General features: G+C 45.8%; 1 protein-coding gene across 2 annotated transcripts in view; it reads right to left on the bottom strand.

Annotated features, from left to right (window-relative positions):
• The window catches only part of POU2F3 (POU class 2 homeobox 3), a 79,256-nt gene that overhangs the window by 10,886 nt on the left and 40,548 nt on the right, over positions 1-27,822 (bottom strand). For both annotated transcript variants that reach the window (XM_057490386.1, XM_036887640.2), the window contains exons 4-8: positions 15,448-15,552; positions 14,150-14,252; positions 11,871-11,953; positions 1,541-1,723; positions 1,007-1,148 (exon numbers count right to left, since the gene is read on the bottom strand). In XM_057490386.1, the coding sequence (XP_057346369.1) occupies positions 1,007-1,148; positions 1,541-1,723; positions 11,871-11,953; positions 14,150-14,252; positions 15,448-15,552 (616 nt within the window). The remainder of the gene's footprint in view (positions 1-1,006; positions 1,149-1,540; positions 1,724-11,870; positions 11,954-14,149; positions 14,253-15,447; positions 15,553-27,822) is intronic.

The raw sequence follows: 27,822 nt of genomic DNA, 5'->3' as shown, positions 1-27,822 counted from the left end.
CCATTGACCCTAAGTCCCTCCGATCATACCCTCCCGCGTCAACGCTCTAATAAAAGCCGCCTAAGGGCCAGCCTGCCGGGGGGAAATCCCTCGCCCCCTCCCAGTTTCCCTGTGGAGGGACTTCCAAGAGGGGGATACCCTTGCTGCCCATCCCACCTTTCCTCCCTCTCCACAGTAGCCACTGGTCCACAGGTCCCACTGAGTGGAGCCCAGCCCCGGCCCTGGCTCTGCTCAGGTCCCCTCCACCTAGACCAGTGGTTCTCAACCTGGGGCAATTTTGTACCACCGATAACCCCCAGGGGATGTTCTGAGGTATCTGGAAACATTTTGCCGGAGGTTCAGACAATCCTGCCTGTCTCCACGGGGAGTGGGTGCTATAGGCATATAGCGGGTAGAAACCAGGGAAGTTGCTGAGAATCCTGAAATTCATAGGATAGCACCCCACCACAGAGAATTGTCTGGCCCCATATACTGAGTGACGTCTTGGAACGCCTCCCTGGCCACCATGCCTGACTAAATCCTCCTGCAAACTCCACTCCCATTGTATGGGTTTCCTGACCCTTCTAGCTCACAGGAAGTCTCCGTCCCTCTGAGAACCTACTGAATTAGTCAGATAAAGATCTTGTGTTGTGCCGACTGCCTCCCCACACCAGACATGAGGCGTAACCTAGACCTAGTCCGGACAGCAATGTGGGTAAGTGCGTCTGCTCTGCAGGCCCCAACCTTGCCTCTGGGAGCTGTCCTAAGGTCTGTGCTGGGTAGGTATGGGGTAGAGCATGGAATGGGGCCAGAGACCTAAAGCCATGTCCTCCCAAGGGCTTTATCAGTCATGAAGCTGACGTTTCCTTCTCCACTTGCCTCTATCGTGTCTTGCTTCTCAATAGATCCCAGATTCAGGAGGAGAAGAAAGGGATGCCCTGTATTGACTGCCTAAAGCCCCAACCTGCAGCCCCTTCCTTGCAGAATCCTTTAGAATATTATCCATCTGCATGCCCCTGAGGCCCACCTGCATCATTCAGCCATTTCTCCAGCAGTGGCTTGAGCTTGCACATGTTCTTGAAGCTCAGATTGAGGGCCTCAAATCGCGAGATGGTTGTCTGACTGAAGTCGTTGCCATACAGCTTTCCCATTGCCAGCCCCACATCTCCCTGCACATGGGTATTGGGAGGGAGGAACCCGAGACAGGCTTCTTTTCTTCTTTGTCCACGTCCCCCACCATCCTAGCATCAGTCACACACCCGGGGACCCTGTGAGCACCCACCCACCCACCACCTTGGCTCCTTCCCAGGGTTTTCCCTCTACAGTGTTGAATTGGTTTATTTCTCTCCCAAGACTCTGAGCGGGCTGTACCCTTGCACCGGAGCCCTTGACTGGCTCTCATTCTTTCCCCTCTACCAGTAGTGTCCTCAGTTTCTCTGCCAATGGCAACTGTGCCCTATTCTCCAACACGCTGAACCCCAGCTCACTCCTGAAGCCTCTACTCAGGAAGCCCAGTCTCCATGCACTCAACCCGGTCTCTCCCATCTCCCTGCAGACAGACCTGCGTGAAGCCCAGCTTGATGCGCCTCTGCTTGAAGGTCTTGGCAAACTTCTCCAGCTCCTCCAGGTCACTGGGCTCGTCGGCCCCTCCGGAGCTGGGTAGGTGCTTGAGCACTGGAAGATGCTGGGGTGCCTCCAGATGGGGCTCTAACGGGGGTCCTGGCAGCCCGGGGCGCCCAACTGGCTAAGAGGAAATAACATGCCAAGCAGGTCCACATACAGCCAACAGAGCAAATGGCATTTTCTGATATTTCACGCTAATATGCCCTCTTAGAGGATGACAGATCCCTGACATTTGATTCCTGGTTTTTCAATGGCATGGAAGAGGACACGGGTTTCCATGAAGGGTCAGTGAATAGCTAGAAGAGCTGGGCAGGAACGGGAGGGGGGACAGCGAGGCGGCCTTCCTGGGTTCTCACCTATGACTCACTGTGTGACTCTGAGCAGGTAACTTCCTCCTCTCTGCTTCCCACCATACAAGGAGCTAGCAGGGCTGTTTACAAAGATTCCAAAAACAAATCTCAGGATGGGACAAGGAAACGGTTGTTTGCCTTGCTGTTCTTTCCACAAAGTAAAGTCACTGAGGTGCCCAACGGGCATTAACTGAGGATAACAGGGGCCATCTGAGACCCATGGCATCATAGAATTTCCATAGCATTCCAAACTCTTATGACTGCCATTTTCTTTCTTGAGAGTGTTTTGCTTTTTTGCCTTAAAAAAAAAAAATCAGAGGTGGGGCGGAAGATGGCGGCGTGAGTAGAGCAGCGGAAATCTCCTCCCAAAACAACATATATCTATGAAAATATAACAAAGACAACCCTTCCTAGAATAAAGACCAGAGGACACAGGACAATATCCAGACCACATCCACACCTGAGAGAACCCAGCGCCTCGCGAAGGGGGTAAGATACAAGCCCCGGCCCCGCGGGAGCCGAGCGCCCCTCCCCCCAGCTCCCGGCGGGAGAAGAGCAGGCAGAGCGGGAGGGAGACGGAGCCCAGGGCTGCCGAACACCCAGCCCCAGCCATCCGGGCCAGAGTGCAGGGCCCTCGATACTGGGAAAACAGGGCAGCAAGAACAGTGAGCAGGCACTGGAGGCTGGGCGACAGAGGACATAAGAAAAGCGCGCGACCATTTTTTTTTTTTGCTTTTTTGCTGCTTTGTTTTGGCGAGCGCTTTTTGGAAGTCTTAAAGGGACAGGGACCCCAATATTAGGGAAACAGGGCAGAAAGACCGGTGAGCAGAGGCCTGAGGCTGGCACCGGAGAATAAAGAAAAACGAACGACCACCTTTTTTTTTTTAATTAAAAAAATTTTTTTTTTTTTAATTAAAAAAATTTTTTTTCTTGTTTTTTTTTGTGGTCGTTGTTTTGTTTTGGCGGGTGCTTTTTGGAAGTCTTAAAGGGGCAGGGCGGGCCACTTAATCCAGAGGTAGGGAATCCGGGATCTCTGGGCACCCTAACCCCTGGGCTGCAGGGAGCAGGGAGGCCCCTTACGGAGATAAATAGCCTCCCAGCAGCTCCTGCTCCAACGCGACTCCACCATTTTGGAGTAGCTGCCCGAGCCAGGCCACGCCCACAGCAACAGCGGAGATTAACTCCATAGCAGCCGGGCAGGAAGCAGAAACCCTGTCTGCGCGCAGCTGCGCAGCACAAGCCACTAGAGGCCGCTGTTCTCCCAGGAGAGGAGGGCCACAAACCAACAAGAAAGGAAGTCCTTCCAGCCGTCACTCGTCCCAGTTCTGCAGACTATTCCTATCACCATGAAAAGGCAAAGCTACAGGCAGACAAAGATCACAGAGACAACACCAGAGAAGGAGACAGACCTAACCAGTCTTCCTGACAAAGAATTCAAAATAAGAATCATAAACATGCTGACAGAGATGCAGAGAAATACGCAAGAAAAATGGGATGAAGTCCGGAAAGAGATCACAGATGCCAGAAAGGAGATCGCAGAAATGAAACAAACTCTGGAAGGGTTTATAAGCAGAATGGATAGAATGCAAGAGGCCATTGATGGAATTGAAATCAGAGAACAGGAACGCATAGAAGCTGACATAGAGAGAGACAAAAGGATCTCCAGGAATGAAACAATATTAAGAGAACTGTGTGACCAATCTAAAAGGAGCAATATCCGTATTATAGGGGTCCCAGAAGAAGAAGAGAGAGGCAAAGAGATGGAAAGTATCTTAGAAGAAATAATTGCTGAAAACTTCCCCACACTGGGGGAGGAAGTAATCAAACAGACCACGGAAATACACAGAACCCCGAACAGAAAGGATCCAAGAAGGGCAACACCAAGACACATAATAATTAAAATGGCAAAGATCAAGGACAAGGAAAGAGTGTTAAAGGCAGCTAGAGAGAAAAAGGTCACCTATAAAGGGAAACCCATCAGGCTAACGTCAGATTTCTCAACAGAAACCCTACAGGCCAGAAGAGAATGGCATGATATATTTAATACAATGAAACAGAAGGGCCTTGAACCAAGGATACTGTATCCAGCACGACTATCATTCAAATATGACGGTGGGATTAAACAATTCCCAGACAAACAAAAGCTGAGGGAATTTGCTTTCCACAAACCACCTCTACAGAACATCTTACAGGGACTGCTCTAGATGGGAGCACTCCTAGAAAGAGCACAGCACAAAACACCCAACATATGAAGAATCGAGGAGGAGGAACAAGAAGGGAGAGAAGAAAAGAATCTCCAGACAGTGTATATAACAGCTCAATAAGCGAGCTAAGTTAGGCAGTAAGATACTAAAGAGGCTAACCTTGAACCTTTGGTAACCACGAATTTAAAGCCTGCAATGGCAATAAGTACATATCTTTCAATAGTCACCCTAAATGTTAATGGGTTGAATGCATCAATCAAAAGACACAGAGTAACAGAATGGATAAAAAAGCAAGACCCATCTATATGCTGCTTACAAGAAACTCACCTCAAACCCAAAGACATGTACAGACTAAAAGTCAAGGGATGGAAAAACATATTTCAAGCAAACAACAGTGAGAAGAAAGCAGGGGTTGCAGTACTAATATCAGACAAAATAGACTTCAAAACAAAGAAAGTAACAAGAGATAAAGAAGGACACTACATAATGATAAAGGGCTCAGTCAAACAAGAGGATATAACCATTCTAAATATATATGCACCCAACACAGGAGCACCAGCATATGTGAAACAAATACTAACAGAACTAAAGGGGGATATAGACTGCAATGCATTCATTCTAGGAGACTTCAACACACCACTCACCCCAAAGGATAGATCCACTGGGCAGAAAATAAGTAAGGACACGGAAGCACTGAACAACACAGTAGAGCAGATGGACCTAATAGACATCTATAGAACTCTACATCCAAAAGCAGCGGGATATACATTCTTCTCAAGTGCACATGGAACATTCTCCAGAATAGACCACATACTAGGCCACAAAAAGAGCCTCAGAAAATTCCAAAAGATTGAAATCCTACCAACCAACTTTTCAGACCACAAAGGCATAAAACTAGAAATAAACTGTACAAAGAAAGCAAAGAGGCTCACAAACACATGGAGGCTCAACAACACGCTCCTAAATAATCAATGGATCAATGACCAAATCAAAATGGAGATCCAGCAATATATGGAAACAAATGACAACAACAACACTAAGCCCCAACTTCTGTGGGACACAGCAAAAGCAGTCTTAAGAGGAAAGTATATAGCAATCCAAGCATATTTAAAAAAGGAAGAGCAATCCCAAATGAATGGTCTAATGTCACAATTATCGAAATTGGAAAAAGAAGAACAGATGAGGCCTAAGGTCAGCAGAAGGAGGGACATAATAAAGATCAGAGAAGAAATAAATAAAATTGAGAAGAATAAAACAATAGCAAAAATCAATGAAACCAAGAGCTGGTTCTTCGAGAAAATAAACAAAATAGATAAGCCTCTAGCCAGACTTATTAAGAAGAAAAGAGAGTCAACACAAATCAACAGTATCAGAAACGAGAAAGGAAAAATCACGACGGACCCCACGGAAATGCAAAGAATTATTGGAGAATACTATGAAAACCTATATGCTAACAAGCTGGGAAACCTAGGAGAAATGGACAACTTCCTAGAAAAATATAACCTTCCAAGATTGACCCAGGAAGAAACAGAAAATCTAAACAGACCAATTACCAGCAACGAAATTGAAGAGGTAATCAAAAAACTACCAAAGAACAAAACCCCCGGGCCAGATGGATTTACCTCGGAATTTTATCAGACATACAGGGAAGACATAATACCCATTCTCCTTAAAGTTTTCCAAAAAATAGAGGAGGAGGGGATACTCCCAAACTCATTCTATGAAGCTAACATCACCCTAATACCAAAACCAGGCAAAGACCCCACCAAAAAAGAAAACTACAGACCAATATCCCTGATGAACGTAGATGCAAAAATACTCAACAAAATATTAGCAAACCGAATTCAAAAATACATCAAAAGGATCATACACCATGACCAAGTGGGATTCATTCCAGGGATGCAAGGATGGTACAACATTCGAAAGTCCATCAACATCATCCACCACATCAACAAAAAGAAAGACAAAAACCACATGATCATCTCCATAGATGCTGAAAAAGCATTTGACAAAGTTCAACATCCATTCATGTTAAAAACTCTCAGCAAAATGGGAATAGAGGGCAACTACCTCAACATAATAAAGGCCATCTATGATAAACCCACAGCCAACATTATATTGAACAGCGAGAAGCTGAAAGCATTTCCTCTGAGATCGGGAACTAGACAGGGATGCCCACTCTCTCCACTGTTATTTAACATAGTACTGGAGGTCCTAGCCACGGCAATCAGACAAAATAAAGAAATACAAGGAATCCAGATTGGTAAAGAAGAAGTTAAACTGTCACTATTTGCAGATGACATGATACTGTACATAAAAAACCCTAAAGACTCCACCCCAAAACTACTAGAACTGATATCGGAATACAGCAAAGTTGCAGGATACAAAATCAACACACAGAAATCTGTGGCTTTCCTATATACTAACAATGAACCAACAGAGAGAGAAATCAGGAAAACAACTCCATTCACAATTGCATCAAAAAAAATAAAATACCTAGGAATAAACCTAACCAAAGAAGTGAAAGACTTATACTCTGAAAACTACAAGTCACTCTTAAGAGAAATTAAAGGGGACACTAACAGATGGAAACTCATCCCATGCTCGTGGCTAGGAAGAATTAATATCGTTAAAATGGCCATCCTGCCCAAAGCAATATACAGATTTGATGCAATCCCTATGAAACTACCAGCAACATTCTTCAATGAACTGGAACAAATAATTCAAAAATTCATATGGAAACACCAAAGACCCCGAATAGCCAAAGCAATCCTGAGAAAGAAGAATAAAGTAGGGGGGATCTCACTCCCCAACTTCAAGCTCTACTATAAAGCCATAGTAATCAAGACAATTTGGTACTGGCACAAGAGCAGAGCCACAGACCAATGGAACAGACTAGAGAATCCAGACATTAACCCAGACATATATGGTCAATTAATATTTGATAAAGGAGCCATGGACATACAATGGCGAAATGACAGTCTCTTCAACAGGTGGTGCTGGCAAAACTGGACAGCTACATGTAGGAGAATGAAACTGGACCATTGTCTAACCCCATATACAAAAGTAAACTCAAAATGGATCAAAGACCTGAATGTAAGCCATGAAACCATTAAAATCCTGGAAGAAAACATAGGCGAAAACCTCTTAGACATAAACATGAGTGACCTCTTCTTGAACATATCTCCCCGGGCAAGGAAAACAACAGCAAAAATGAGTAAGTGGGACTATATTAAGCTGAAAAGCTTCTGTACAGCAAAAGACACCATCAATAGAACAAGAAGGATCCCTACAGTATGGGAGAATATATTTGAAAATGACACATCCGATAAAGGCTTGACGTCCAGAATATATAAGGAGCTCACACGCCTCAACAAACAAAAAACAAATAACCCAATTAAAAAATGGGCAGAGGAACTGAACAGACAGTTCTCCAAAAAAGAAATACAGATGGCCAACAGACACATGAAAAGATGCTCCACATCGCTAATTATCAGAGAAATGCAAATTAAAACTACAATGAGGTATCACCTCACACCAGTAAGGATGGCTGCCATCCAAAAGACAAACAACAACAAATGTTGGCGAGGCTGTGGAGAAAGGGGAACCCTCCTACACTGCTGGTGGGAATGTAAGTTAGTTCAACCATTGTGGAAAGCAGTATGGAGGTACATCAAAATGCTCAAAACAGACTTACCATTTGACCCAGGAATTGCACTCCTAGGAATTTACCCTAAGAATGCAGCAATCAAGTTTGAGAAAGACAGATGCACCCCTATGTTTATTGCAGCACTATTTACAATAGCCAAGAATTGGAAGCAACCTAAATGTCCATCAATAGATGAATGGATAAAGAAGATGTGGTACATATACACAATGGAATACTACTCAGCTATAAGAAAAGGGCAAATCCAATCATTTGCAGCAACATGGATGGAGCTGGAGGGTATTATGCTCAGTGAAACAAGCCAAGCGGAGAAAGAGAAATACCAAATGATTTCACTTATCTGTGGAATATAAGAACAAAGGAAAAACTGAAGGAACAAAACAGCAGCAGAATCACAGAACTCAAGAATGGACTAACAGGTACCAAAGGGAAAGGGACTGGGGAGGATGGGTGGGTAGGGAGGGATAAGGGGGGGAGAAGTAGGGGGGTATTAAGATTAACATGCATGGGGGGGTAGGAGAAAAGGGAGGGCTGTACAACACAGAGAAGGCAAGTAGTGATTCTACAACATTTTGCTATGCTGATGGACAGTGACTGTAAAGGGGTTTATAGGGGAGACCTGGTATAGGGGAGAGCCTAGTAAACATAATATTCGTCATGTAAGTGTAGATTAGTGATAGCAAAAAAAAAAAAAAAAAAAAAAAAAAAAAAGGGCAGTTCCTGTGTGGTAACCTCCAACGAGTTCTACACAAGGGTATAAAGGGCATATAAAAGTGTAGGCAAAGGGTCTGTTTGTGTTTATACAGAGGATCAAAGCCTAATTGGGCTACCCCGAAAATGAACTAAGATATGATATGAAAAAGAACTTCCAACATCTGCACCCTCTGGAAGACTCATGCCAGAAGATGATCATCAAAAAACCCCAACAAAGATCCACGCACTGCTACAGCTGTAGATGCACTCATCCCACCAGTTCCTGGACCTGCCATGGGAATGAGGAAGGAGATATCTAAGCTGGCCTGTGCATACAGTAAAACAACAAAATTGGACTGGATCTATACTGTTTGAACTCAACCAAGAATTTGGAGAAGTGCAAATTGTAGCGCTCCAAAGTCTTACAACTACAAACTGTTTATTGTTAAAAGAACATATGGCATGTGAACAGTCCCCAGGAATGGGTTGTTTTAATTTGTCTGATTTCTCTCAGACTGTTCAAGTTCATTTGGACAATATCCACCATATCATAGATAAGTTTTCACAAATGCCTAAGGTGCCTAAATGGTTTTCTTGGTTTCACTGCAGATGGCTGGTAATTACAGATATGCTTTGGTTATGTAACTATACTCCTATTATGTTAATGTGTGTGTGCAATTTAAGTAGTAGCTTAAAACCTATACATGCTGAAGTTACTCTACAAGAAGATATATCAAAGAAATAATCAATCTTCCCATGTTTTCTTCCGCCTGCTACTTCTATAGCTTTTCTTCTTCCTTCCTAATTACAACCCTTAAATAGAATTCGTGCCTCATATCAAATTTACCGAGTATCATAATTCTTCCAAGTGGTAAAGATACCTCAAGACAAATGCTGGGCATAGAAGCCACAGGGCATAAATATGCAAAGAAGTAAAAAGCTAACTTTTTCAAACAAAAAGGCTTCTCTCTCACTTACCAACTTCACATTTCCCTGTATGGCCCCGGAAGATGACTGGTTAGCCAGAGACGGGTAAGATTCCTCAAGGGAGGAACAACCTAAGACAGGCACAGTCGCAGGGGGGCCATCAGGTGAGAAATTGGGGATCAACAGAGGTGAGGCTTAGAACCTCACCCCCCCGTTCTGAGAGAAATCTTCTGCATACGTGGATGTTTTATTGCCCTGGTCTAGCTTGGATTAACACATAGTCTACAGGCACACACCTGATCATCTACATGTGCTCTCTTACAACACTAAACTATGTTTTCTACCTTTATCTTGTATCTACCTACCACTTCAGCATTTTATTAAAAATAATAATAATAAAGAGAGAAATGTGGTATCCACATATAAATCAAGTATAAAAACCAAATCAGTATTCATATTTGAACTGACTGTTTATAGTTCATAATGTATGAGCAAAACCGAAAGTTTCTGTGATGACTGCCCTTGTACTGTTCACTATGTAACTTATTCATTATGTAAGAATTTGTTCTACATGTAAAAACTTGTTTGTTATGCCTCAGAAGATTGGAGACTGACAAAAATTAGGCTTGGGGTAGAATAATGATTGTGCATTGAGCATTGACTCCCCTATACAGAATTTTATTGTCGTTAACAACCATTTGATCAATAAATAAGAGAGATGCCCTCACAAAAAAAAAAAAAAAAAAAAAAAAAAAAGGACAGACTTCCAATGGTAAAATAAATTAGTAACCGGGATGTAATGTATAGCATAAGGAATATAGTCAAGATATTGTAACAGCCTGGTAGGGTGATAGCTGGAACCTAGAATTATGTATATAAATGTTCTACCACTCTGTTGTACACTTGAAACTCATGTAATGTAATACTGTGTGTCAACTACCCTTCAATAAAAAATAATTATTAAAAAAAAAAAAAAAAAAAAAAAAATCAAAGGTATTCCAGCGCTATCTAAATGCACCTGAATTTCATTCGTGGCTGTCAGGAGATATTCTTTCTTTAGTTTATTTTCATAAGAAAAATGGACCCGTAAACCTAGAGTCCATGTTGTGTCTATGTGAGGTCCGGAGGGACTCAAACACGTGGAGACATCCATCATTCTGTAGGAAGGAGGGGAACCCAGGCCCAGGGATCCAGGCATTGCAGCCAGTCTGGTGGGCTCTGCCCATGTGGATGAGTTGGCTGAGGTCCACCCCTTCTCTGTCCTTCCCAGCTTACCCTTGTCCTAACTTCAACTTCCTCAGACATTGCCTCCTCTCTATTTTTATTGCCACACCCCAGAGCCCGTCCCTTAGTCCCAGCAACCCGGATGATCTTAATAACCGTCTAAATAGCCTCTCTGCTTCTGGTCTCTCCCAGATCTCCTGTTATGTGAAAACGATCTTGAGGACCCTAAGATCTCTTCCAAATCTAAGCCTATGCTGATGAGACGCAGGAAGCCCGCAGGAGGAAGTGGAAGACCTTCGACTCTGAAGTGCCCATTACCACTGGCCACTAGGTGGCACCCTCTACCCCCCACCCCCCCACGAGATGCCTTCAGTGGACTCTAGCCCTTTAAAGCCAGAGCCCTTAGGGATCAATGGGGTTCTTACTTAGCGGAGAAGGGACCATAGGGTGTCTGCAGTCATTCCCAGCTCTTCCGCACACCTGTCTCTGCAGAGCCATGGCATGCAGCTGTGCAGATTATTAACTGCACAAGGGCACCCACCCAGACGAGGGGAGCAGTGACGGCTACAATACAGCACCTGTTGTTCTTGTTGAGCCGTATACAGTGGTGTGAGGCCACTTCTGGCCAGCCTTTTTTCTAATTGGCAAACAGGTGCTGTGTGGAGTCATTGCAGCTTTGCAAATGCCTCCTCTTGCAGATCTCAGTCCTCCTGACCCGCTCCCCTGCCCTCTGCAGGCAACCGTCTAGAATATGTGTCTAAGAAAGGCCCAGAGCTGAGAGGCACAGGTTTCCTGGTCTTGAGACATCAGACCTCTGAGACTCTGGTTTCGTTTGGAGCTTCAGAGTGCCCAGGCAGGGCTGGAGGTCGCTTTGGCATCCCTGGAAAGTTAGCTGACCCCTGGTTCTAAGAGTAGTGATGCTAAGGCCTGACCAGGGCTGGAGTGAGGTGTCTGTGCTGTGTGGCAGGCTAGCCCTGGAGCTGGAATCTTTGGGTTCCAATTCTGGCTCCATGGATATTGGGCCAATCGTTTCCCCCATCTGTGGTTTGAATTTCCAAAGAGCTAACAGGGATAATCCCCTGCTATTCCCTCTTCCCAGCAGGGTAAGTGCACTGTCAAGAGGGGCAGGGGGAATCGGATAAGCTTAACTCTGTCAAGAGCTGAGCTATTCCCAGAGGGAATAGGAAGAATGTGGTTTTTTACCTGGGATGCCAGGCCAGGCCCAGTCTGTGGGAGGAGGAGAGAACTCTGTTGCTGTGGAAAGGGGACAAGATTTGGCTGCAGACCTGGGTGAAAGGGGAGGAACAAAGGAACAAATGAATAAAATCTAGGCCATCTGGAAGATACGCTCTACAACTTTGGAACCATGATAACTGTCCCTACCCCCTGCTACCTAATCAGGTCCCTCAACCCACTTTGAGCCCAGTGGAGAGGTACCCCCAGGGCACTGCCAGGCATTGCCACACACAGGTGGAGGTGAATCAGACACAGGGATAAACAGATCTGCAAACCGCGGTCCCCAAACCAGTCCTTCTGCTTGCCCGCATGCTTGGAGTGGTGCAAAGGCTGATGAGGGTCAAAACAACCTGCCCTGGGATCTGATAACCAGGGTTGAAGAAATCTAAGAGGGATGGGGATGCAGGGGGCAATGACTAAGAATTTTGACTAGAGCTGAGGATTTTTGTTTTGCCTGCAAAAGTAGCCGAGATGGTTCCAAAGCCCAGCTAAATCTGCGAGGATGTCGGACCAAGTGGATGCACCATCGCTCCAAAGGGCGTTGGACCACTGACCACAGGACCTGGGCAGAAACGACATTCTACAGTGGGAGGGAGAGCTGAGAGCAGAGAAGACTGAAACTCTCTCTGGTGGTATAGACTATACCTTCTCGTGGACCTGCCTGAGGACCACTTTCTCCTTCCCTCTCCAGGAAAACTGCCTGGAGAGAGTTCTGCCTGCTTGGAGGTCATGACAGTGGCCTCCCTCTAGGAAAGGAACTCATACTCTCGCTGTGGGAATGGCACCTTAAAATCACCAAAGCCGACAATAAGACAGGCCATCCCAATCGCTCAGCACAAAGGACAGCCTTGGGGTGTCTGTTGTCCCTACACTGTTCCGGGTCACTGATGTACACACAGCGTCTGCTGAGGCTGACCTTTCTGTTCTTCAGTCTAAGAAAAAGTCAGGGCTTCATTTTTCCTTATTAGAATAAATAGGCAAGAACACTCCTATAAGGAACCCAGGACTGGTGGTCTAGTACCAATAGTAATCTAACATTTACATCACATTTTGAAATGTACAGAGCCTTTCACGTGCATTATGTCAAAATAACTCTCAATAGCCTTGTGAGGTAAAGTTTTACTATTACTCCATTTTTATGGAGGAGGGAATGGAACTTCAGAGAGTTTAGGTAAGTTTCCCAAGGACACACAGCTAGTGATTCTTCCTTTTTTTAACCAATGAGTTTTCCTGAATCCAGATTTTGAACTGGGTAGTTTGTTTTGTTTTGTTCTGTTTGCCCTACATCATAACACTGATTTCATTGGTTCTATGCCTGGGCTACTTTCATAGCACTATCTTCCAAAAAGAAATGGAATTAACTGTTATCTTCTCTTTCCTATTCCAGGAGTATGATATATATTGTTTAGCTAAAATAAATACTTAAAGGTTCAAATATGTTGTCATTTATTATCACCATAATACTCTGTGATGTGTTGGGAACTAAGGGCAAGGACTATATATAATTTGAGCAGGCATTGAGGAAGAAGGCAGAACTGCATTTTATGGATTTTGGATTCTAAAACCTCCACTTGGGGTTTGTACAAGGGAGGGGAATTTACACTTCCTCCAACACTTTGGTGAAGACGAGGGAGGGGCAGGCAGGACAAGTACAGTGTAATGGCTAAGACATGGGTTTCAGACAGTCATAGAACTTTCTAGTGGGTCACTAGGGACACAATATGACTCTCTACCACACAAAGTTATTTTGAAAAATGTCAGGAAAATCACTCAGCAGAGCTCCTGGCATATCACGCTCAAGAAATGTTAACTATTATCATGAATATTCTAATCTGTTTGCTCTTGGCCAAGAAGTTCTCTCAGTGGTAACTTCCCTGCCAAGGAAAATCTGCAAACCCTCCCTACGGCCTGTGGGTGGCACTGCCACTCCATCGAGATGGAATCACAGTCCGACTACTGAGACAGAACAGCCTGAGAGTGGCTGAGAGATTTCCAAGGAACTGGGACTTGTCTGTACTGCATTTACCAAGCAGCTCTTCCGGCCCACGTTCTTTAGCGTCACCTGGCCAGGAAACTGAGGCAGGTGGGGAGGGGAAGCAGAGCAGGAGGCGGTACCAGGGCTCCTTCTTCAGGCCCAGCGGCGGACAGGCCAGCCTTAGTACCAAAGGGTGACGCGCCCTCATGCCCCACGCCTGGGCTCCCCCATCCAGAAAGCAACGGCCCTTCCCTGGCCTCAGAGTTCTTACCTGGCTGCCCAGGCTGCGTCTGAGACAGCAGGAACTGGGAGACAGACTGCAGGTGGCCGGGAACGAGGACAAGCTGCTGCAGCGGATGGAGGGAAGTCACGTCCTGCGCGTCGGGGGAGACACACATGTCCATCGCAGAGTTTACCAGCTGGGGGTGCTGGCTTCATCTGCCTGCTGCCCATCAGCCCCGTGGGTCTCCGGACTCTGCAAGTCTGTGGGGGCGGCTTGGCCCTGCACCTCTGTGTGTCCCCAACGTCTGGCACATAGTAGCTACTCCCTTAATGCCAGTGCTATTACACCTCCTGCACTCAGCCAAGTCATGCCTTGCACCTTACTGTTACTTAAACCTTTGGTATTTGACTTCTGTGTGGGTCAGTCCTGTCTCCCAACTAGACCGTAAATGCCAAGGATGCCCACAGGGTATGACCCATCTCTCAGAGGTTTACCCTCGATATGACATGCAATCCCAAGTGTTCACTGTTTTCTTAAATCTCATGCCACCATATGAGATTTATGCTAAAAGTCACATCTAGGCCATTTCCTGGGCCTAAACCTTTTCTGGAGGAAGGGACAAGTGATTAGTTCTTAAGAAAACCAATCTGATTCAATAGAAAGTCCATTTCCCCTGGGTTCCTCCCGCTAGTTCTGAAAAGGGAAAGACCGATTCCAATACTTAGGGGATCTGGGGGCCCCCTGCAATCTAGACCCCCCAGCTCTGAGACCCCACAGGGCTAAGCTTACATCTGTGTATAACAAAAAGAAAACCCTTGCTGAATGAAGAAGAGAAGGAAGGATGCACATTCTAGTCTTAAATATTTCCAGAGAAGGGTGGCTCTTGCCTCCCCAAACCAAGAAAGGATTTTGCCGCCTGGACACCACCCTTCTCAGACATTTGTTGTTACTGTTTCCAGGTACTCTTTCTTCCCTGCCCCAGTACCATGTTCTATTTTGGCTATATAACCATATAACTCTAACCACAGCAGAGGCTGGCATCATAGGGCACCTCGGAATATGGCTGGTAGATGCCTGACCCATAGCTGCTAGGTCCATCATTCTGGCAAGATTGGCTCCTTTTCCTCCCAGAGAGGTAGAGATTCTTCTTCATTTAACTAGCTGGGCTTCACTTTTAAGAGGACTGTTTTGTAACCCCACCCCTATCCAGGGACCTAGTCTCTCTCATTCCCTGAAGGGACTTCTTTAGACCACTCCGGATTTCACTGAGAATCATATCTAGAGGTCAAGCACTTTGCAGGGGAGCCCGAGAACCCCAGGGCTCCCTGACATGGGCTGGCATTTACCCCCGACATTTGGTTTCCGGACATCACGGCAGGGCCCTGGCTCAGGTGGCATGGCCGATGTGTGAGGGTCTGCTGCAGCGAGTCGCTGAGGTCCTCGGTTTTAATCTGTAAGTGGAATCAGGAGGAGGGCGTCAGTCCTGGGCCTGCCCAGGCAGACAGACATGGTAAGTGAGAGAGGGTCACAGGCAGGAATAACGAGCCTGCAGAGAACAGAACTGGCTCCTGATGTCCCCGCCTGTGCGCCCCCGGGCCAGGGAAGCTGGTCAGAGACGGAGGTGAGTGGCGCTCTGGCCTAGCCATCTGCAGGAAGGGGACTCCACCAAGATGGATGGAGCATTCAGACACCCTTCTAGAGGCTGTGCTGCAACGGAGTGCGGTTTACGCTTTCCCTCATTGAAATGAGATAAAATAAGGATATTGCAGTGACTTGAAACATTTCATTTAAATTCTTAAGTGACTTTTTTTTTCTTGGTGGTATATGTTAGAATTTCTTTGTTGAAATGCTGGTGATCCTCAATGGTATTTTAAAAAGTCCCCACCTCATAATTGGCAACCTTTTAGCTATCTCCCCCATTTTATGTTTTTTTATTTTCCTGGTCTACAAAATACCAAAGTCTGGGAGCCCGCTTCCCCTCCCTCCTCTGCCTCTGGCCCTCTTGGCCCATGTGGCTTTGGGGGACAGTCCCTGACTATCTCCCTACAGCTGCAGACACGCCTCTCTTACAGTCACCGCAGCACTTACAGTCTGAGGGCCTGTGGGGGCTCTCTCCCCAGCCTCTGCCACCCTTCAGGGGCAGCCCCACCCGCCCACCGCAGGGCCCCCAGGTGTCCAAGGCAGGGCAGGGAGCGCCCCCCCTCCTCCTACCCTGACAGCAACTACCCTTGGGCAGCTTTCCGGAAGTCCGTCGAGGGGGCGGGAAGCCACGTAACTCTGAATTCATATTATATGGCAAGGAGCATGGGCTCTAGAGCACACCTTATAAAAGACATGCGGAAGACCCTCTGATGAAAAAACTTGACTACAGAGATCCCAGCTTCGACAATTTCTTGGTCTACCTGGGAACGTGGCTGACACCCTGGAAACTCCCCTTTCTGTGTTAGTTTAAACCAAGTTAGAGGTTCAGACGAACAGCTACACTTGTGCTTAATCACCGTGGATCCCTAAAGAAAGAATTTCCCCTGGTGGAGAGCTCGGAAGATCCTGTTGAGTGACCTTAGACCCTGAGGAAGGAGCGAATGACCTAAATATAGTGCCTTGCACTTGATAGGAACCCACCTCGATATTTATAAACAGAACCCATCTCTCCAGAGTCTCCAGTGGGAAACAGCCAGGAAAACATGGAACGGGGGCTAGACCTTGTTTCCAGTTCTCTCATTCTCACTTACCATGGAACCTCAATCCTTTAGCCTCTATGGGACTCAGTTCCCCACCTGTTTATACGGTTCGACATGATCTTTCTCGCTTCCAGTCCTAACAGGGAATCATACATTCCAGTTCCGCAGCGTGTTGGCCAGACCCGGCGCATCCAGGCTGCTGCAGAGTTCTTAGGTAAAGCAGATCTAAGCAGCACCAAAGAGGCTTGGTTGCACCGAAAGCAGTAAGATGCTTCTCTCAGAACCGAACACTGTTTACAAATCATTCCCCTCTCCTCTAACCTGGGGAGACTCCCTGGAGCCTTGGAAACAAAGAGGAAGGGAGAGAGATAGGAAGTAGCACAGCAGAAGCAGAGGGCTGGACTTTCTGCAGACTTGAAAGGCGTGGCCACCAGGGAGCCATCTCCAGGAGACCCCCGTGCCCACCCCCAACGCCCCTCTGTTCCTCCCACCCACACTTGGCATGTCTGTCTAAGAAGCTCTGGTGTCCTAGTTCTCCCCTTAGAAATTAGAGTTTTCACATCCTAGATTCTGGGGAAACATTTGTTAGCAGGTTTTTAAAAGCTAGAAATAGATGATAAACTACTTATTTAAAACTACCACCGCCACCACCACCAACCTTCAGGTTTGCTCTGAGAAGAGATTTTATTTAAGCTAAGTCTTCTTGGCCAGCCTCCCCTCTCTTCATCTTCCTTCTATATCCCCCTCCTGCTCCAGGGCACCCCCTCATCCCAGGGGGCGGGGAGGTGAGACAGGACGGAGGAAGGGGGACGGAGGGAGAACATGGAAAACTGGAGCTGAAACCACGCTGGTGGAACCACCGCAGGCAGCTTGGCGTGGCTCCAGCTCAGAGGCAAGTGGCAGGATTCCTTTATAGACTCATTATGCGCAATGGAGAGATAAGAGGTGCAGCTATGACAGGGCTTGAAAGCAACCTGGGAACTGTCTGTTAGAATCAGTGCCAGGTCTTCCTGCAACACTTAATTTCAGAAACCAGCACCCTCATAAAAGAAAATGCACCCTTTCATCTGCTTCCTGGATCAATTGCCCTCCCAACTCTTTCAGGGGTACTGCCGACCTCCTGGTTCTGAAAATGGGGTGCCTGATAGCAGAAAATTCCTGTGGGTATTAGTCGGGGGCATTTTAACAACCCTGTTCCTCTGAGTTTTTGCTTTACTGACCTTTTACTCTTTCATTTATCATAATTCATTACTCCTGGGATGTGAGACGCTGACAGTATTCCCCCCCCACCCAAAAAGACGTTTCTAAGAAAACCAAGGAGAAAGACAATAAAGGAGATTTCTCTGCCTGTGACAAGTTCTACAATCTTCGTTTTGGTCAGTGGGTCCCAGAAAGAGTGGAGCTGGAAGAGGAAGGGAGGAACAGCCATCCACAACTCTCCCTCCCCCCTGCATGCTCAAGATGTCAGGGGCCAAGAAACAAAGAAATACATAAAGTCCTTCCCAAATCAAAAATTCCCCTTCACTGCTGTCGAATGGGAAAGATTGAAACCTTTCCAGGCAACTGGGTGTTGGCTGTGGCTCTAGAAGATGAGACAGAGAGATTTCTGTTGGATGCCATTGACTCCTAATGTGAGAACCGGAGGCAAATTGGAAGAAAATCCAATTTCCCCCTAACTTGTGAAAACCCAACCAAGCCCACAGCCTGCCTGGAATGGGGAAGATTGTTTCCGGGGTCCCTTGGTGGTTGTCCAGGCTCTGCTTGGGATGGACTAATTCCTGGGGACATGGGCCACCACAGAGGGCTCTGCCCTGTCACAGCCCCCGATCATCCCATCTATTAGACAAGGTTTGTTAGTGTGGGGTCTTCTCTACACACCGTGCTGTGCAAAGGCATTATAGGGACTCTTGGGCAGTGACCAGGGAAGGAAAAGGTATCACAGGCGCTTTAGGAAGCAGTAGCTTATCCTGGGAGGAGAGAGCCCCTGCTGAGTTCCTGGAAACCCTGCATACATTCCTTATGAGACTTCACCTCACAGCCAGGAGGTGCGGGGACAGGTGTTCCCCTCCCCATCTCACAGAGGCCCAGAGAGCCTCTGAGAAGGGTATAAAGTCCCATAACAGGAGAGTGGCAAACTCTGACAAGGGAATGGTCCTCTGACCCTCCCTGACGCTGTTCTACAAAACCACACTACAAACATCGCAGTTAGGAGAGAGAACAGACTGCTGGTGATGGAAAAAGCAGTGCTCTGGCCCAGACATTCACTTGGACCTCCTTCTAAACCATATCTTTTGAGGCCATGTGATGGGGTGTGAGGGACCAGGGCCCTCATCCTCAGTCCCCTCCCATGGCATTTGCACATGGCCCTTTCCACGGAAACAGCCTCACACTAATGAATAGATCACTGACGATGAAACGATCAAAGCTGTTGTCTCAGTTGCATAACTCGTTTGTGGAAAGTGTTTCATAAACATTTCACAAGAAGGAGCATTTCAAAGCGTGAACATCTCCCAACCTGCCTTCAATTACAGGCAAGAGGTTTTTTTTCTTTCCCCCCCTTCTACACTTCTCCCCAGCAGTGAGGAAGAGTTTCTGTTTGGTAACTGATCTGTAAAGGATTGGCAAACACGTTGCTCATGAAAATGTCCCAAAAATATATTCCAAGGGGTGGAATGGGGCAGGCAAGGAACTCATTTCACGTGAACAACGCTGAGAGTCCCCAGGTGGCACTGGCTGTAATTTCCCCTAGTGGCTCTGGGATGCTCCGCGTGAGTCCAAGGCTCCTCCTGCCTCTTTAGTTGCCCTGAGAAGTGCTCGAAGGAGAAGGCCTCGCCCAGGCCCTGGTCTCCAGTCAGAACTGTGACAGATCAGCCCAGATGTACATTTGCTCATGCATGCTGGGATGTCGTCCCCGACAGCATTAAACCTCTAGACAAAGGACGAGAAGAGGCGGCAGGTCCTTAAACTAATGGCTTCCTAGGAGTCTGGGCTGCTTGGAGTTGATGCCTCCTGAAAAGAAGTTTTTCAAAGAGGCACCCTTGTTTTTCCTACCTGCACTTTCTCTGGAAATGAATCAAGCTTATCAGTCATGTTATTTAATGCTTTGGCTTCAGTTCTTAGGACGGAGCAGTGCTAGTGCTAACACATGTGTGAAAATCCCCGTCATTCTAAGCCCATAAAAGTTTTCTTCTCCCTCTGGCATATAAGACTGTGAACGGGAGTTTAAACACTCTGGGCAGGGGCTGTGTCCTCTTGAGGATGCATCTTAAATATTTCATGGTGCCCAGGACTTGAACACCTTTAACCATGGCATTGCCTCACAGCCTTCCAGAAGGCCAGCAGTGCCCCCTTCCAGCAGGGAGCTGGATTGATGGCATTCTTTTTTTTTTGACCCTGATCCCTTTGAATTAGTCTTCCAGTTCTCCTGGTAGCCGACCTAGTAGATAAGGGCTCAGAGCTACTACTCTCCAGGGAGCCCTAACACATAGAAATGTTGATTTGTCCACCCAGAGGGCTGTTTTGCCCCCAAATAGGTGAAATGGCATGAGGTAGGGGGTATGGTGGGAGAAGAAATGCTGAATGTGGTTTCTGAATCAAACTCCCCAAACTAATTTTGAGCCCAGTGGCCATTCTTAGGCAGTGTCTGGTGTGTGATGGCTGTTTGCCAGCATACCAGCCTTTTCTGCCTTCACCTGGGCTGCCTAGCCTGGGAGGACTTTGCTGTCCTCTTCAGAGCTGGGATGATAACAACAGAAAGGGCACCCAGGAAACAAGCACAAGGTTCAGATCAACCAGGAAACCTGACTTCGGGCTCCCTCCCTGCTTCTAACTAGTTGTATGATCTAATATTAAGTTATTTCACTCATTTCTCTAGGCCTAGGTTATTTCTCCAGGAAAGAAGGGAAACAGACCAGGTGGAATCTACTCAAGAAATTTACAATGTACAAAAGAGAGAGGTGGGAGTAGATTGTGAGCATATAAGTATTACTATGTCACCATTTTACACATGAAAAGACTGAGGCTTGGAGATGTCAATAAACTTGCTTAAAGTCACACTGCTGGTAAAAAATAGAGCTGAGATTTCACCCTAACTCTATCTGACTCCCTAGTTCTTTCTCATGAACCTAACAGACACCTACTGTGTGTGATGGAGCTATGAAATCATAGACTTGTCACGTGGCTTACTGCAGAGAATGTCGAGTGTGTGGCTGACATTCAACAAGGGTTGATTCTCTTCTTCCCTATTAGAACTGGAAGGAAAGATAGCTCCAAATGGTTCATTTTACAACCTTGTCTCCTGAAGCCAAGACAGGGGAAATAACTTGCTCTGGGCAATACAGCAAGAGTTACTTACAGCCAGGCCAGGCCTGGAGACCCGGTATTCAGCCCGTTCCATTGCACCAGGGCATGGTCCTACCTTCTAGGTCTAACATCTGATGTTGCTGTCTACTCTGGCTCCTGTGATAATTTAGTATGACCCTAAACCTATTGCTCTAATGAGATTTAATCTGAGTCAGAAGAACAGTCTCCACTCAGAGATCTCCATTACTACCCAGGGTTAAGTTCAGATATGGAGTAAATACACATCTATTTGATATGACAACATAATGTACTTGGCTAGGGAACCCGCTGTCTGCATGTCCTTGACTCTTACATGTGTGAATAAATTCCAGGGCCTTGATATTTGCTCGTTCCCTCCCTTGTTATGAAGAAGATAGGTGGGCATGGGAAAGGGAAGGCTGAGCCATGCCATGAAAGCCCCCACCCCTCCCCAGGGTACCTGTTACTGTGGGCACAGAGGGAAACTGATGAAAGGTCGGGCAGATGCACTGCTCACCCTGGAGGCACACACACGCAGATGCGTGAGAGTGTGTGCACAGCGCCGTGTGGCTGTGAAATACTACACCAGGTCAGTTCTAAGAGCCTCCTCTCAAGAAAGAGAGAAAGGAATTTTTTTTAGCACTTTATAGAGATTTAAAAGCTCTTTCAAATGCATCCTCATTTATTCTTCATGATACTTCGATGAGGAAAATAATCATATCAAACAGTTTTTAAAATGTAGGAGCTGAGAGTAGTAGGAGAATTTGAGTACCGTGCCTACTGTCGCACAGCCAGGAAGAGCAGAGCCTGGCTTTCTGTTTGGGTCTTTGGCCTCTAGACCCTCCCCTTGCCTGCCTACACCACTCTTAGAAGCAGCCCACTGGGCTTCCACCCAGAATGTGCTTGTTGACCCCGCCTCCTCTGTGCGCCTTGCGTGTGGTGCAAACATTGCCACAAGCGCAGCCTGGGAGGCCTGCATAGAGACTGAAAGTAAAATATGCACCACATCTGAATGGGATCCTCTTGGGCATTTCCTGAGTAATGGCTTGTGATCTGGAAGCTTGTCCCTGAAAGACTGAGCATTGGCTAGAAATGCAAGTAAACAGTGTTCCTTGGGATTTTCATCTTTGAGAATAGTCTTCTAGTAAAGATGAGGTCCTTGTATCTATATCCTTGCAACATCCCAAATAAAATGAGGCACCTCTCTTGGCCCTCTGATACCAGGTCTGCTCTGACAGTAGTGGAGTAGACAGTCTTCCATGTGGCATGCCTTAAATGCAGGCGTTTCCTGCCCCATAAGTCCCATTCCCAGTTCAATTCAGTTTGACAAACATTTAGCGTGCACCCACTGTATACCAAGGGGAACTAGGGCCATGAAGATGGATGGGGACTCCCCGGATTAATTAGGAGATGGCCAGTATAAAAGGATTCAACTATAGTGCAATACTTTGAGCATCAGAAGTATATGTAGCAGTGCACAATTCACATCGTCAGGGCAGAGAAAGAGGAATGAGATAAGGAAGGCTCTGCAGCAAGGAAGCCCTTCTGAGCAGCCCTGGGGGAATAAAAGGGGTTTGCCGGGAGAAGGCAGAGAAGGGCATGCCAGGAAGGGGGACAGCTTGTCCGATGTTACAGAGGGTAAAACAGCACTTCATGTTCAGGAACAACAAGCAGTTCATTCCTGCTGCTGTGTGGGGTGCGAGGGCAGCGAGGGGCCCTCGGAGGAACCCTGTGTGCCATGCCAAGGAGTCAAGACTGGGCTCTGGGTATAACAAGTGTAACTAGAGCAAAGGGGAGTGCCATGGTAAGATTTTCATGTAGTTCAATTATGCTACTAGCTGTGTGGGATATGGATTTGAAGAGAGTACAGATGGAAGCAGGGCAACTAGTTATAAAGCCATTTGTTGTGATTGTCTAGATAAGGAGTGGTGGGGATGCACCTAAGGCCAGAACAGCAAGAATGGATTGGGGGAGACAGAATGGACAGTTTTAGGATCGAAAGTATATCTCCACCTCTAAAGGTTTATCCTTTACCACAAAGGACTGTTCATTTTAGGAATTCTCTGTTGAGTGTCTGCAAGACAAAAAGAATACAGAAAATAATCTGAAAGACCACGGCCAACCCAGCTGCTGATGATTGATGGCTGATAATTTAGGGTTCTAGAAGGTATTCACTTACTAAGCCACTTACTTCTGCAATGTTCAGGTTTTGAAAGCTAATTATTAATTTTAGATTAGAAACAAAATTAAGGTTGAAAATAGTAAGCACTCAAAATTTCATATATGTGTGTAGAACTTCTTAGCTCATGAAGTATTAAAGTTGGTTGTGGAGTCTCCTTGTTTGCCTGGTGAAAGGGAAATCTTGAGAGGTTGAAGGGCATGTTATCTAAGTAAATAAATGCACACTTATTCAGATATGCCTGTGTGTGTGTATTTATTTTTAGCAATAACTGGGAATCCATCTTCTCTCACTGCATCTTAAGTCACTATGTTCTAGCAGACATCTAATTGGTGACTGCCTAGCAGGAGAGCTATGATTTGAACCCAAGTCACCTGATTTAAAATTCAACACATCTCTCAAATTCCTAGGATTTTCTGAGGAGGCCTTCCCAAATCAGCAGATTTTGGAAGTCACTGAAATCTATCCCTGGAAGCTCCATGGCCCTTTGTTGCAGTTTTAGATAGCTACTTATCAGTTTCATTTTGAATAGAGATCTTGTTAAAAGGTGTTATATACATACTTTCCCTTAAAGAGTAGCTGAAAGATGATTTAGTCAATGACTCAAGTCATAATTGTGAACTCCTTTTAAAAGCAGTCATGCCCTCTGGGATCCTGAATGTTGGTCCTCTGTTGGCTGCAGCACTAAATGGCCCCCAATTGCTTTTTTTCTTTTATTTTTTTGCAGGGCTGCTTTTCCAGGGTTTTTTTTTTTGCCTTCTTCCTCATACCAGGTTTTTATCTGCTGCTATTGGTATGCTTGCTTCTAGCAGCCCCCTTTATTCCTGCTCAAATTTGCAGCTTTTATTTGTTAAGGGCTGGAAAAACCAGATCATTAAGCTTGTTACAACTGTTTCTAAAATAGAAGTGTGAGGCTCTGAGAAAGAGCCTGGTTTGAGGTCTCATTTTACTTCCTTATTCTCAGCTGGGTTTTAAATAGGTGAGGCCGCTGGCCCTCTGGATAACGGTAGCCCTGCTATATCTAGCTCTCTTTAACATTGGGCTTGCCCTTTGGTTCCATTTTTATTGAGCACATCTTGTCCTGTTTTCCTTATTAGCCTGAGATGGGGCTCCGCAATGGCGGGTGAACCCACACAATCGACAGTGTAAGCAAAATTCTCAGGCTCGGGGGCAGTTACCCAATTAGTTACTAAAAGACTGAGTAAACTGGAGCCAAGGGACTGTCTAACAATCTGTCTGTTTCCCTACTTATAAAGGGAAGTGATTTCTGATTCTCACCCAGGTCTCAAGGGTTAGGGTTCCATGTCTGTAAAATCTGTTGCAGGAAGGGTCTTCCTTCTTTTTGTCACCCAAACAATATGAAGATAATGATTCTGCATATTTATTACCTGAGAGACCTGTCTTGCTTGCTATGGCCTGCCCAGCACAGAGCATGATGCCTGTCATTAGTGGGTGCTTATTGAATATATGGGGAATTAATGCATACATACTTTCAACTGTCCTAGAATATAGGAAACTGGGTGTTGGAGAAGCCAAGTGGTTTTCCAAAGGCCATACAGCCAGGAAGTGGCAGAGCTGGAATTTGAACCTAGGTCTGACTGGATCCAGAATCCATTTTTCCACTGTATCCCACTGACTTAGAAAGCCAGGACAAACTAGGTTCATTTCCTGTTATATAGGGATTCTGGAAATGAGGATCAGGTGAATGCTGTAATTATTGTATGTCTGCATGTATACATGTATATATGCATTGTCCCTGGTGGTCAAAATGGGGTCATATGAGCTGAGAGAGGGTTGATGAATGAGTCACTATATCCAGGAGGGATGTCTCCAATGCTATGCCATTGGACTCTGCTCATGGTGCAGTCTTACCAAGAATATTATCAGTAACTTGAAGATGTAGCATGCATACTTAATAAATCTCTGCATGAGGAGCACAACTAGCTAGTACTTTGCACAAAGACATCAAGATTTTTTGCAAAAACTTGAAAATATGGAAAGAAGAGAAGAAAGTAAGATGATAAAGCATAGATGGGGCAAATGTAAAAAGCATTTACTTAGAATATGAAAATTACCTGTACAAATGGAAGCAGCAGTTTATATTTAAAAATGACTTGAGAGACATTCACTAACTCTAAAAGCATGTAAGTTGACAGTGTGGCATCATCTTTCCCAAAATCTGTAGGATGGCCTGTACTAACAGCTGTAGACTATTGAGGAGGTTCTCCTACTTGACCATGTAATTTCCATGATAACAGGCCCGCTGGTGTCTTATCTGTGCTTGGAAATGACTGGAATCAGGATACAATAGAGATACAGTATCTGCTCCATAAAAATTTGTTGACTGAGTAAATGGATGAAGGAATGAACAAATGGTTCCACTGTACTCTGGCCTAGCCAGATGGCATCTGAGAATTGAATGTTGTGCACTTGGGGATACTATACTTAAAGGGTGTGATTGGTAGATCAAAACACATGTGTATAAAGGCATCAAGGCACGAACCAGTTCAAGGAGTTCATCACAGCAATGTAAAAAAATAATATTCAAAGCAACCTAACATCCATTGACAGGGCAATGGGAGAGTAAAATTATATTGAAACTAGAATATTATGTGATCATTGATAAAAATCATACAGCTCTATATGCACTGCCATGAAACAATCTATAAATCTTACTTTTAAATTTAAAAAGAAAGTTGCAGAAGAATGCACATAGTATAATTTATACATATGTGTGTGTGTGTGTGTGTGTGTGTGTGTGTGTGTGTATGCATATATATACGCATTTAAAAAACTCCTTAAACAGTCATATGTTTCTGTTTGGACCCACATCCATGTAAGTGCAGAGAAGAAAGTCTTCTAGACATATACACACGGCACTAGTAACAGGAGTTACCTCTGGGAAGAGGGCTGAGACTGAACGGAGATCAAAAGTCTTTATTATCCCTGTTACTACATTTTTTTACAAAAAGAAAGCATTCGTGTACTATGTATATAATTGCTCCAAGCAAGGCAATCGGAAACCTGATATATGGAATCATGTAAGGAATTCTGGAAATCTGCAAGTAAAAAGAGAGATTCGGGGTGACAGCTCTTCTCCAGTAAGGAAGGGCAGCCAAGTGAAGGGATGAACTCAGGCCTTGCAGCCGAGGCAGGGAGAGTGACACCTGCAGGGGTGATGGCCACAGGGAGGTGAACCGGGGTCTATCAGGAGAAAGAATGGCCCACCAGCGCAGCCCTCTCAACGCTAGCCTGTGCTGCAATCACTGGCCCCATGGCTTTTCAGGTTCCTGACAAAGTAAATCTTTCTTCCTTTCTGGGGGGTTGGGGGTAGAGTTGAGATAGGGTTGCTTTATTTTGCCAAATAAGAATACCAAAGGAACTGATCTCATGTACTCAGATCGTTTCATTACATACAAACACTATTTTAACATCAAAAAAGCAAAATCTCAGACTGCAGAAATTGAATATATTTAGCTCTATAAAAATTCTCTACATTTTTAAAAATGTCACTGCAGACAGTACAAACTTAGTCGTAAGAAAATATATTATGAATAAAATAAGTGTATCAACACACAGGATAGAAGGCAGGAAGAAGAAAGCCTTTGCGCCAGACAGCAGATCTGTGGAAACCTCCTGGGAACAGGGGCGACGCCCTGAGGGACCCTTCAGCCTTAAGAGTCCATATGTCTCTGTCTCTAACTGAGCCAGTTAGAGGTTCAGTGTAGATTTGTCTCCACAGTTGATGAAAAATAAAGTCACGGTGGCATCAGATGACTGGAGACCCCCAACCACACAGTTTCCATTAAAACAGCAAGGAGTGGGCAGTCCTGTGAGAGCCACTTTGCTCCCTATGGGGCTGTCTGCAAGGGGCCTGTTTTGCCTTAGGATATGGAGCTGGGTGATCAACTCCCAACCTCAAAGAGTTTAGAAAACTGGGTGGGTCAGAATCCTATTTGCAGACCTTGAAGCCCTGGAGGGTAGTTCCTAGCACCCAGGAACCACTGAGCAAACAGCTGAGATGCCTTGGCCAATAGCTCCCAGGCCCCAGCCAGCAAGGGGCAGAGTTGGGAAATATTTACCAGAGCTGTGGCCGGCTGGAGCTCACTGCGTACTCTGTTTGCATAAACCCAACAAGCTTACCTTCCTGGGGAAAGGGGTGAGTTTTTGTGGCTCAACGACTGCCAGAAAGACGACAAGGAGCAGAGCAGCATGAAGAACAGAAGGGCCTGAAAAGCAGAGAGATGGGGGTTCATGGTGCCCAGGATGGAGCGACGGTGGGTAGGTGGGAGGTTCATCCCAACTGTCCATCAATCCATTTATTTAGGAAACACTTAATGGAATCTCTGCTCTGTGCCAAGCATTGCTCTACTGTAGAAAATAAAGTATGGGCCCGTTGTTCAAATATTTCACAGTCGGGTTGGGGAAGAAGATCGACTCATAGCAGAAGCCATAGAAGGTGGCGGATGGTCCCTGAGGGCTACCTAGAGAACAAGACATCTAAGTTTGAAAAGATGAATGAGATCCCCACAGGGAGATGG

The sequence above is a fragment of the Manis pentadactyla genome, chromosome 13 (genome assembly GCF_030020395.1).
Source record: "Manis pentadactyla isolate mManPen7 chromosome 13, mManPen7.hap1, whole genome shotgun sequence".
Lineage (NCBI taxonomy): Eukaryota > Metazoa > Chordata > Mammalia > Pholidota > Manidae > Manis > Manis pentadactyla.
This window is presented reverse-complemented; position numbering and strand designations above follow the sequence as displayed.